Here is a 12,072-nt window from a genome sequence, read left to right on the forward strand (position 1 = left end):
ATTTATCTGCAGGTGCCTCATTTTAAAGACAGACAATTGCAGATAAAACTCATTTGTGATGGATTCCAATCAAATCAAGCATGTTGTATCAATTTCTGTTGTCTACACGATTCACCCAGCAAGAAACTTAACATCTGAATTCGTATATTGTCTTACATAATCATATTTGATAAAGGGGGTAAAAAGCAAGACATTTAGTGAATAATCTTATGCGTCATCATAAATTGTTACCGGTATATCTAAAAGTATAGAATAAACCGATACTGGATGCATATGCAGGTATCGCTATATTCCAGTTTTTATATATCTTAATCAATACCAGTTGGTTTTTTTCTTGAATCTGTCTCAGAGTTTTTATTATCCAGAATGAAAACGACCCCGGGCGATATTAACAACTAAATGTATTACATAAACTAACAAATACCGACGAAGAAACAATGGATTTTATAATTTATTTGAGTGTTGAGAGCACTTAAAAAATTACTGTGAAGCTTTGATATTAGTATTATGAAAGGAGACATAAAACATCTTTTCCCTCGTCAATATCTACCTTTATTAGTTAATTATGACAACCTCCTGACAACAAATGTAAGTAACGTTCCTTCTAGCGATAAATTTTCTAAGACTTGTATCTAAGAAATTTCAAATCACTCAAACATCTCAAAGATAGCATTCAATCCGAATACATATCACTTCTTGGCCTCATCTTTAAAAAGGGCGGCATTTTCAAGATAAGTGTTCATCGCGGGTTATGAGATTTTCTGCAAAAGATAGATCATTTTAACGAAGGTTATTTCATTTGATACCTCTTTATGAACCTAGATTCCTTCCGAGGACTAGGATCCGTCTTTATCTGAAAGAACTTTATTACAAGTCACAAGCTCACAATCTGGTAAATATTAAATTTGAGTTATAGGAAGTTGTATTCCCTATATATTATAAATGGTGAAATTGTTCCTGTTCCATCATATTTTGTTTTTAATGGATGTTACATAATGATCGACAAGAAAATTTATCTCAACTTGATAAATTTTCTTCTTTACTTGTCGATAACTCTGTAGTTCTAAGTGCCTAGGTTTCAAATACAAAAGGAAGTTTGAAACCCGAAAAAAATGTCCAATTAAAATGAGGTCACAATGGCACTATGTTACAAAGGATATGTCATAGCTGCTAATTTCATTCAGTGGTATAAGAGGGGTTGAGGATAAGAGATGAGTACCCCAAAGCGTAACAGACGGAGGGACGGACATTCACTATATACTCTCACACTTTTCAATCGAGGGTATAAAAACAAGAAGTGTTTTAAAAGATTGTTGCCTGATATAGCAGCTCAAGCAAAGATTAAAGGTTTTGCAATGATGGTCAAACTCCAAGGTCAAGAGTGAAAAAATGTTTTGACAAAAAGGTTATCTTCTAATTATAAGGTCACAGTCATGAGAACAAAAAATAATATTAACAAAGGAAAGATCTTGTCACAGGTAATGCATAAGTGAAATATGAAAGACATGGACTTATGGAATATGCAGCTTATACTAAGTATATAAAATCCTAGATCCAATCGTTTATAAGTTATATACAAATGTAGTTTTTGACAAAATTAGATAAACTCTCAGGTAGAGATCGAGAGAACATATTTGTTTGTACCCAAAGAAAGGTCTTGTCACAAGAAATACAGATGTGGAATATTTCCTAGCTTTACAAATTGTACCAAATTAAACATTTGTTAAACGTTATGGACAAGGTTAAGAGCCTTTTTTATATGGGGAAATATACTCTAAAGCTAAATTTCTGGAGGGGAATTCTAATTTTGAGCATAATTTCCTTGAATAAGGTGAAAATCATAAGTTATCTCTCTTTGTCTAGACTTATCAATTCACACAATGATTGTGCCTTAATACCAAACTTACTGTTTCTAAAGTTTCCCACATTTTTCTGAAGTCGGTTTCATCTATTTCTACTACATTATTGTGGGCGATTTTATTCCTAATCTCATAGATTCTTCTTAATTCTGCTACATCGGAGTGGTCGTTTACTTGCAATTCTTCCACTCTGAATTCGTACCGAGTTTTCTTGATAGGTACACTATTGATGAAATATCTAGTGCGTCGTAAATGACCATAACTGCAAATAATAGATAATTATAATGAAAATTTCAATTAAAACTGTTTCCTGACTTTGATGTTGTTTTAGACATATGTATACATACTGTAAGTACAATTACAGTCTAGCTTGTACATGTAACAACTCTTTAGTAGGAATGTCAAATTTTTAAGCGATAGGAGTGTTACAGTAACTCCTTTATAGAATTGTAATTTCTTTTTTACATAGATTACTCATTATACCTAGAGTAATCCTTTTCTAACAAAAATCTGAAACTTCTTAAATGTTTTTTTCTTATTTTTTTTTCATTATTTCTATGAAATTGATTTGGAGTTACTCAGTTTTCTTTATGCTACATCTATTCAAATCATTGAAATTGAAATACTCACCATGTATTTCCTGTGTTTTAAAAGTACTAGCAGTCTCAAACAAATAAAGATTTATAATTTTTTAATACTATATGTAGGGAGCATAACTAAACAATGTGCTATTTATGCACAGATGTAAAACTTCGGAAGCACAGTCCTCAGGGGCTGTGATTTACAGAGTTGCGATCAAGAATTCGTCAAATTAAAGTTGTTTTCAGCAAAAGTAAGAGAATGAATCAGAAAATAATTTTTCCTCCTCGAATTAAACAGTTATACAATTATTTGACCAAATCAATTTTTTAATTATGATGTGAAAGAAAGTATTCAAAGTTTGCATTATTCTTGAGAAAGAACATATTATTATGTCAGATATTAAAAGAGACATAATTGTGTTGATTGTATGTTGTTTAACGTCCCTCTTAAGAACTTTCTTTCATATGGAGACGCCAGCACTTGCGGTGAAGAGCTGCAAATTTTCTTCGCACTCTGCACTCTGCACTCAGGGTCATTGAGCAGTGAGGGATCTTTTTCGTGCTAGCACCTTCTGCGACACGGGACCTCGGTTATCACGGTCTCAACCGAAGTACCTGTCTCCACAACCCACTGTGGCATGCTGCTCAATGACCATGAGTGCTGAGTAAAAGTAAAAAAAAAATGCACCCTTCACCAAAATATATGGTGAAGTCTCTACACGGGTGAAAAATTCTTGAATGGGACGTAAATTGAAAGGACTACTTTAGATCTTTGAACTAATCAATCAACTCCTTACTCCGCGACTCTAGAGCAGACGATGTAAAAACTGCACCACGTGGGCGACAAGGAAACATCCTAAAATAATGAAAACCATAATTTCCTCTTGTGACGTTTGGCATAACATCAATGGTGGATGATTGATATATTTCAGTTAACTTTTAAATCTTTAAACAACTTACTTTCCTCGTCTGATTGTTTAAGAAATGTTTTGTTGTTGTCATTGCCCATTGCTTTCCTTAGTTTCTTTTGTTTTTTCTTTAATTTTCGTTCCGGGTACTTGGACTTAAACCATGTTCTAGCAGCCTTGGTAACTAATCTACAGATAAAATAGCAGAGTTTAAGGAAGTTGGCTCCTTTATCAGATATCAAATCATATGACCTCATGGCAGACCCCGACACCGATGCATTGACCTTGTTGCTTGCTTCTTCAGACATTTCATCTTCATCTAATGTTTCATGCAATGAGGAGGAGAAAGAAATTTCTAGGTTTTCGTTAGTTAAATCTTCAATTTCTTCAAGATGGTTCTGTGTGTTTTGCAATTCTTTCTCCATTTTGCTTTTCGCGCATGGTTCCTTTGTGTTTTTGTGATGATCGCTTGTAGTTTCAAAATTTTGCGGAGATGAGAATGTTTCTTCCATACTTTCATTCTCTTTGATCTCATGTGATGTTGTAGGTGGATTTTCATTAGAAGGATTGTTAGAAGTTTTCGTTTTCTTAAAATTTCCCCTGGTCCTGCATTGGTCTGATCCCTCAGCTGCTTGACTAAGCATTCTTTTTCTTCCTTGCTCTGGCATTGTCAGTAGTATGGTAGATTAATATTTCCTTATTCGTTGAACTATTCTGAAAAAAAAAATGTTTATAACTCTATCTATTCAAAATATGTTTCTTTAACTAGATTGGATTTGAATCATAAAAAAAATTAATAGCTTGATTTTTTATTAGGATTGTCCCCTCCCTACCTTTAAGTTTTTATCTCATCTTACCGAAAACATGCTTGAAAAAATTCGGACCAACAACTCAAATCTAAATAAAACATTGTACACTTTTCTGTCATATGTATAAATTTATGTTTAGCAATGATGACGTTTATCCTCCGATTAATTTTTTATTCTTCTGCTTCCAATTTTTTGTTCTTGTAAAATCAAATTCTGAATCATAACTTTCACTTGATGGTTTTGAACATAATACTCTTCATTTTGACTTAATATTTTAAACACTTTTAAATAAACATTAAATAAAATTTAAAAAAATATTTACAAATTATTTCATCGTCTGAACGAAACTAAATCGGGTATTGGGAAATTTTAACGATTATGATCCGTTTAAACAGCCGTAGAGTATTGAAGCTGGTTTATTTTAGTTTCGAAATTAAATTTAGATTATAGACATCTTAATGATTAAAAAATACCAATCCTAAGAATTTTGCTTTAATATTTGAAAATATGAATATAAATTCCAACATTTTGAATACTTCGTATTTAGAAAAATATGTGCTTATGTCAAGGTCATGTACAACGGTAAAAGAATTTGAATCAGAATTAAAAGAATTTGAATCATATTCTGAACTAGTTATCAAACATTTATATAAATCTGCATATGTACATGTATCGGTATTGTGATTTTTTTAGTGTTGATTTAGATGAAATTGCCTAAAATGCTTTTTTAAATATAATTTTTAAGTCTGATGTAATCATTGTTGGAAGTGGAAAGAGGGATTGTTTATTCTAAAAATTTCCCATTTGGATCGGCTTAAAGGACCAAAAATAATTCAAAGTTGTAGATATTGTTTAAGAAATTGGTTTTCGTACTTCGAAGTTGTTTAATGGCTACATTGAATTTACAAAACAATCTACCTTATCAGATACCCACCTGTACAAGATTCCACTTCCTTGTCAATAAATAAGGTGGCTTGCAAGTGCATTTTTTTCTTGTTTTGATCCCACTTTTTAGGAATCACCTGACCTTCATGATCACAATACGAAAATGGCGACAAAATAGACTCCAACTGTGTGTGATCTGTTACAACGCACTTTGAAAAATTATGCACTTTGAAAACAAAAATTCAAAGTGCGTATATTTTTTTCAAAGTGCGTTGTCACAATGCTCGTCGAGAATAATTTTCAAAAATCACATGAAGGTCTTTTTATTGTTATTTGATATGTGTATAGAAGTATTAACATGTTTATTCCGACGTAAGATGATTCATACTTCCGTAAAAAAACTTAAAACAAACAAAAAATGGAATGATTGGCTACTCAGTGGCGACTTTTCTTTCAAAGGTCGTTCAGAATATGGTTGGAAAACATCTTACATTTACTGCAATGAAAAGGGGGAAATAACAAACAGCGATCTATCTAAAGAAATCCACAATACAAATCTATAAACAGAGCGTAAAATACATACCTTTCAATATTCAACAGGTAGGATTAGGAGCTTTGAAGAAGTAAATATCCCCAGTCAACCGACCACATCAACCGAGCTGTGAGCCCTACATTCATGTATTTTAAAGTAGTTTGGCAGATACATCCCGTAGTCAATTTCATATAAAATCAAAGGCAAAACTATACACTATATAAGAATGAAATACTTTAACCCAAATACGACCCTGTGATAAGTTACAAAGGTGTCTTTGTTAGCAAAGGCTATTATCATAAGACCATGATAGAAAATACGTAATGATGACATGATAAGAATCGTTGAAATCACTGTAATTTTTATATACTGATATTTCATAGTATGTCTGAATTTAGGCACGACAAATGTTTTTTTCTTCTCATGTAGCATGTTGTAAATTCTATGGTCGTAATACAAATTGTGCTGAATTAACAAATATTGCCTTTATCATTGGGTCGTATTTTGCCTGACTTGCTTCATACCAATTGTAAAATCTTTGTTTTGATACTGAGCTACGGAATGTTCTGTCTACCTTATCAATACATATGGCTCATGGAAGATGTGACCGGTCAACAGGGGATGCTTACTCCTCTTAGGTATCTGATTCAACCTCTGGAATTTTCAGGGGTCCGTGTTTCGTTTTGTGAACAATTTTTTTTATCGAATACTTTTTGTTATCTTCAACCTTTTCGGGCAAACTTTAAAGAAATTAATGAATTAATATGACAGAAGATTTTATTCGACTTGTCTTTTCTGTGTCAGGAAATTGGGATTCAGGTCTGAGTCAAATTCCTGACCATTTAATCAAAACAAAAAGACTAAACCTTGTGAACGCTTATGTCTGTTTTCTTACTCTAAGGTGTCGAAATGACATGTTATTCGAAATGATATGTTATTGGAGGAAACAACATCTTAAGTGACCTAACTGAGTAGTTTAAGACAAAGTTCAGGATGTCGTTTCTTATCAGTGAATGAACTGCATTTCATTTTGATAACCTCTTGCAGCAGATTTTGATCTATTTCCAGAGCGCCCAGTAAAAACTACTGAAGAAGCCAAACACATGCACATAAAATCATGATAAATACAGTGTATATACAATGAAGACCATATACAATATCTTAATCAATATGATTATGCAATGCCTGACATGTGTTTCAAAATTAACACGTTTTTTGTCAATTCTTGATATGAGATCTTCCATTTATTTTATTTTAAATATTGCACTTTTCAAATTCAGGTGAATACTTCATCTTTTTATTGAATTTTTATTTTCTTGCTTTTCGGTTTGGAAAAATCAGAAAGAAAGTCATTCAAAAGTATTTCAATCTAACTAACAGGCTTATGTTTGGGTTTCCCAGTTTTATGAAAAGATAAAGACCACCTTGGTTTCTTTTTTTTTTTATTGCGCAATTTTCCTTGAAAAATTATCTGATTTGAAACGGTAAAATTCTAGGTGGAAACGTTCTGTAATGTTCATGTGCCATGTATGTTTTCTGTTTAGAGCATGCGTAACCTAAACAGAACATTTTTGTTCTGCAGTAAGGCAACACATGTCCCAGTTCTTAGTTCATCAATCACTCATATCGATCTAAATAAGCTATTGATTGCTGTACAATGACCTGATTGTGTGGCTGAAATCATTATCTGCAATTATCTTGCAAACCTGCTGGAAGCAAATTCAGATGAGGAAGGAGGTGTAGACATACTTATCCAGGGGACTTATCAGTTAAATAGCTTTGTTTTCTAAAACATATACTGTATATTACAAAGATATGTGGAAAACGGTCCCAAGTACTCCCATTTCCTATGGGGCCATGGTTTTTGTGCTTAAGTTGACAGAGTGAAAAGAATATAATTACTTTTTTTAATATGTTCCATGAAAATAATTTGATAGAGGCAAACAAATTAACTAGAATTCTGTTGAAGCACAATCAAGTCTCATGCATTCCCAATCGATGATAATTAATTAAGCTATCAAGATAAATATTGACAATTAATTATTACTTGGACATGCTTTCAGAGGCATCAGAGGCTTTCGTATAATACATCAGAGAATATTTGATTCAATTGTACACATACGTTCAACAATTGTTTTGAATATAGCGGCTGACAATTCATGACATTTTTACCATCATCGCGTACACAACAACCAATAAGATGTATACCCCAAACGAGACACAGAAACATGCAGTGTCAAAATGTTGTCTGAATCGCTCCCAGGTCAGTGGTGATTGTTCCTGATTTGGGATTTCATCATTTGGGATTCTGCCATTGGTCAATGGTTCTCGATCTCTTCTAAATATTCTAGATCTAAGACCCGAAAGTCTTCTTATGCGACTCACAAACTTTGGCATTTGTTCATTTTCCTTCTTAAAGAAAATTCGAAGTCCGACAATAACAAGTATCAATATAATTCCACTCTCAATCATCATAATCATCAGAATGTAACACAGTATTGGAACAGGATCTGAATTTTTGGGGAGCGTTGCGCTGAAAATTGTCATAAAAACAGCAAAGGAGAGTAAAACTGTCATGGCGAAGGAAACGCGTTCACCAGACTCTGGAGGAATTAAGAACACACAAGCATTTAAGATACCCAGACAAATGATTGGTACACAGGTATTTAGAATCGAAAACTCTGACCGCCTTCTGACAACAATCTCAAACACACAAGACGAATAGACGTCAAAATAGGAGGAATATGCCTTCATGCTATGTATGTCCCACTCTCCATGTTTCTCATAAATTGCAGACCTAATTCCTGTGTCCATTCTAAGCTCGTTTCCAATTCGATCAATGGTCAAAAATATAGCGTAACATGTATGCTCGTCAAAGGGGTAAAATTTCACATAAGGTTGACAGGTAACGCTTACGGTTCCTCCCTTGATCCAAATGACTTGACCCTTTGCATAAAGTCTGACGGGGAAAGAATCCTCCGGGAACACAGGAATTCTGTCTATTGGATTGGCCAGCGTGATAATCGGTGTCCACACGTGATCTTCCGGTACGACCAAATGCGACACATTGCCATACTTTAAAGGGTTCCATTTTAAAAATCCGTCAATCCAACGCACATCTAGACCCATTGCTATAGATAACTGTCCGTTCACCTCATTAAATTGGCTGATTCCCCGTGGAAGAAATGTTATCTTCAATGCCAGGGTATCATTGTCGTTAATGGTCGGAATGATGACTTTGTTGTAAGACGTGTTTTTGAATAAATAGTTGTATATTTGTGGACTGTATTTTTCTCCATTAACAAACACAAAAGTCAACAAAAGTAAAATTAAACGATCCATCACCAGCAACGTCAAGTCAAACGAGCTTTATCAATCGCTGTGCATGTCTGCTTTATAACATTGGATGAAAAAAGATACGCTTGATAAAAGGGGAAAACCAAACTATTTCACTGATATGGAGACGTCACCATTGCTGGTGAACCAAACAGGGATAGTGGCATCAGAAACGTTCACGCAAAATACTAAATGCTTATGAGCTGTCATATTTATTTTACCCTACATGAAACACATCATTAATTTTATCTCTCACAAGAAATTTTGAAAATAGCCAAACCAGAATTTCCTGGAAAATTTCGTAATTCTCACAGCGTCTCATACTTTGCTGGGGTTAAAATTTCACAGCTATCTCCACTTTATCTGCAGGTGCACCATTTTAAAGACAGACAATTGCAGATAAAACTCATTTGTGATGGATTCCACTTAAATCAAGCATGGTGTATCAATTTCTGTTGTCTACACGATTCACGCAGCATGAAATTTAATATCTGAATTCGTTATTGTCTTACATAATCATATTTGATAAAGGGGAAAAAAGCAAGACATTTAATGAATATCTTATGCGTCATCATAAATTATTACATCTTATAGTATACTGGAAACCAATGCTGGAAGCATATGCAGGTATCGCTATTTTCCCATTTTTATAGTATCTTAATAAATACCAGTCAGTCTTTCTCTTGAATCTGAATAAAAACGATTCCTAACAATATTAACAACTTAATGTATTATATTCAGCTAACAAATACTAAGTACCGATGAAGAAACAATGGAACATATCAATTATTTGAGTATTAAGAGCACTCAAAAAATTATTGTAAAGCTTTGATATTAGTATTATGAAAGAAGACATAAAACATCTTTTCCCTCGTCAATATCTACCTTTATTATTTCATTTGATACCTCTTTATGAACTTATAATCCTACCCAGGGCTGGGATCCGGCCTTTATCTGAAAGAACTTTATTACAAGTAACAAGATAACAATCCAGTGAAAATTACAATTTGAGATATAGCGCGTTGTATATTCCCTATATATTATAAATGGTGATATTGTTCTTGGTCCATCGTATTTTGTTTTAATGGATGTTACATAATGATCGACAAGAAAATTATTCTCAACTCGATATATTTTCTTCTTTACTTGTCGATATCTCTGTAGTTCTAAGTGACTCAGTTTCAAAAACAAAAATCTGAAGTTTGAAAACAGAAGAACTATTCAACAGTTACATACAGTTTGAGCAACGGCTTTTTGTACTAAAGCAAGATATAACACTACCTATACAAACAATAACCTATCCGTATTACAGATCACAGTTTTTTTAATTCTTTTAAAATAAGTTTAATAAAATAGAATTTTTATTTTAAACCCATTGCATCTTATGCTTGTTGGTTCTTTTTGTAGGGTACCCGTAACACGAATAAGGTCCAGTTTTGTCGATCCACCCCATTATAGCAAAAACCATTTGCACCAAATACGAGTATCTTCCTTTTAATCGAAAATAAGCTAGAGGCACTGTGAGCACTGAGCTCACTAAACGAAACCTCCCGCCTCCCATATAATTATAATGGCCCATGTCCGTAAGTCCATGCTTTGCTCTGGGAGACCCGAAATAAATGTCGGATCAAAATGTTAAACAGGAGGTCACAATGGCATTATGTAATAAAGAATCTGTGAAGACATCATTAAATTTTATTCATCGATATAGGAGTAGTTGCGGTTAAGAGATGAGTACCCTTCAATATTATAGAAAAAATGGCGATGTCTATGTTTCGCTATAGGAAACCCTAAATATGTGTCCGATCAAAATGAGGTCACAATGGCACTATGTTACAAAGGATCTGTGAAAGCTTCTTCTAATTTCATGCAGTGGTATAAGAGGAGCTGTGGATGAGAGATGAGTACCTCAAAGCGTAACAGACGGAGGGACGTACATACCGATTACTATATACCCTCACACTTTTCCAGCGGGAGTATAAAAACAAGATGTATTTTAAAAGGCTGTTGCCTTATACAGCAGCTCGAGCAAGATTAAAGGTTCTGAAATGTATGTCAAACTCCAAGGTCAAGAGTGAAAAAATGTCTTGAGAAAAAGGTCATACCCTAATTATAAGGTCACTGACATGAGAACAAAAAATAATAGTAAAAAAAGAAAAATCTTGTCACAGTTAATGCGTAAGTGAAATATGAAAGGCCCAGCAGCAATAACTCCAAAACCATAGGCAAAGTTAAAGCTTTCTTTTAAATACAGTCTAATTGTACGGTCATGAAGTCAAAAATGTTGGTACCCAAAATATAGGTCTTGTCACTAAAAATGAACTTGCGATATTTAAAAGTTATGACCAAAGTTAAAAGTTTTTTCAAAAGTAGGTCACACTCAAAGCTCATGTTGAAAAGATAAAAATTTTGGTACCCTAGGGCTCACGGACTTACAGTATTGAATATGCAGGTTATACTAAGTATATAAAAGTCCTAGATCCATTCGTCCAAAAGTTATGTACATATGTAATTTTTGACAAAATTAGATAAAATTCCCAGGTAAAGGTCAAAAGAACATATTCATTTGTACCCAAAAGAAAGATCTTGTCACAAGAAATACAGATGTGGAATGTTAACTATCTTTACAAACTGTACCAAATTAAAGGTTACGGACAAGGTTGAGTCATTTTTTTCCATGGGGAAATATGCTCTAGAGCTATATTTCCGGAGAGAAATTCTACTCTTGAGCCTGTTTTCCTTGAATAAGGTTATCTCTCTTTGTCTATACTTATCAATTCACACAATGTGCGTTAACCAAACTATCCCAAGTTTACAATGTGTGTAAAACAAGAGGTACTGTGAACACTGAGCTCTCTATATGATATCCCCACCTCCCAGATGATTATAGTGGCAAATTTTATGTTTTGCTCTGGGAGACCCAAAATAAGTGCAAGATCAAAAAGTAAAACATAGGTGCACAATCGCATTGAGTAATAAAGAATTTATAAAACTGTCATATTTTATTCAGTGGTATAAGGAGAGTTGCTGAAAAGAGATGGGTACCCTTTAATTTATAGACGAATGACAGTGTCAATGGTTTGCTGATTTACACACAGTTTGCTAGTGCATGTTGATTTTTCTCAAAAACTTACATTCCATATACTCCCCGCTTGAAAAGAA

The 12,072-nt window shown here is 33.5% G+C and overlaps 2 protein-coding genes across 2 annotated transcripts; both read right to left on the reverse strand.

Annotated features, from left to right (window-relative positions):
* Positions 1 to 1,927: 1,927 nt before the first annotated feature.
* On the reverse strand, positions 1,928 to 5,179 carry LOC134257333 (uncharacterized). Its single transcript, XM_062739961.1, has 3 exons — positions 5,092 to 5,179; positions 3,401 to 4,062; positions 1,928 to 2,121 (listed from the first exon to the last, which is right to left on the reverse strand). The coding sequence occupies exons 2-3, from the start codon at positions 4,014 to 4,016 to the stop codon at positions 2,030 to 2,032; spliced, it is 708 nt and encodes a 235-aa protein (XP_062595945.1). The 5' UTR covers positions 4,017 to 4,062; positions 5,092 to 5,179; the 3' UTR covers positions 1,928 to 2,029.
* A 2,288-nt stretch (positions 5,180 to 7,467) lies between these two features.
* Positions 7,468 to 8,996, reverse strand: LOC134257334 (acetylcholine receptor subunit alpha-like 2). Its single transcript, XM_062739962.1, has one exon. The coding sequence runs from the start codon at positions 8,914 to 8,916 to the stop codon at positions 7,732 to 7,734; it is 1,185 nt and encodes a 394-aa protein (XP_062595946.1). The 5' UTR covers positions 8,917 to 8,996; the 3' UTR covers positions 7,468 to 7,731.
* Positions 8,997 to 12,072: the final 3,076 nt, after the last annotated feature.

Source organism: Saccostrea cucullata, unplaced genomic scaffold, assembly GCF_032062105.1.
Source record: "Saccostrea cucullata isolate Sc308-1 unplaced genomic scaffold, CSIRO_AGI_Scuc_v1 ctg15855, whole genome shotgun sequence".
Lineage (NCBI taxonomy): Eukaryota > Metazoa > Mollusca > Bivalvia > Ostreida > Ostreidae > Saccostrea > Saccostrea cuccullata.

Coding starts and splice junctions, on each gene's coding strand:
- LOC134257333 (XM_062739961.1), bottom strand. CDS start 4,016: ATGCCAGAGCAAGGAAGAAAAAGAATGCTTAGTCAAGCAGCTGAGGGA. Junction 2,122..3,400: donor TAAACAATCAGACGAGGAAA/GTAAGTTGTTTA, acceptor TATTATTTGCAG/TTATGGTCATTTACGACGCA.
- LOC134257334 (XM_062739962.1), bottom strand. CDS start 8,916: ATGGATCGTTTAATTTTACTTTTGTTGACTTTTGTGTTTGTTAATGGA.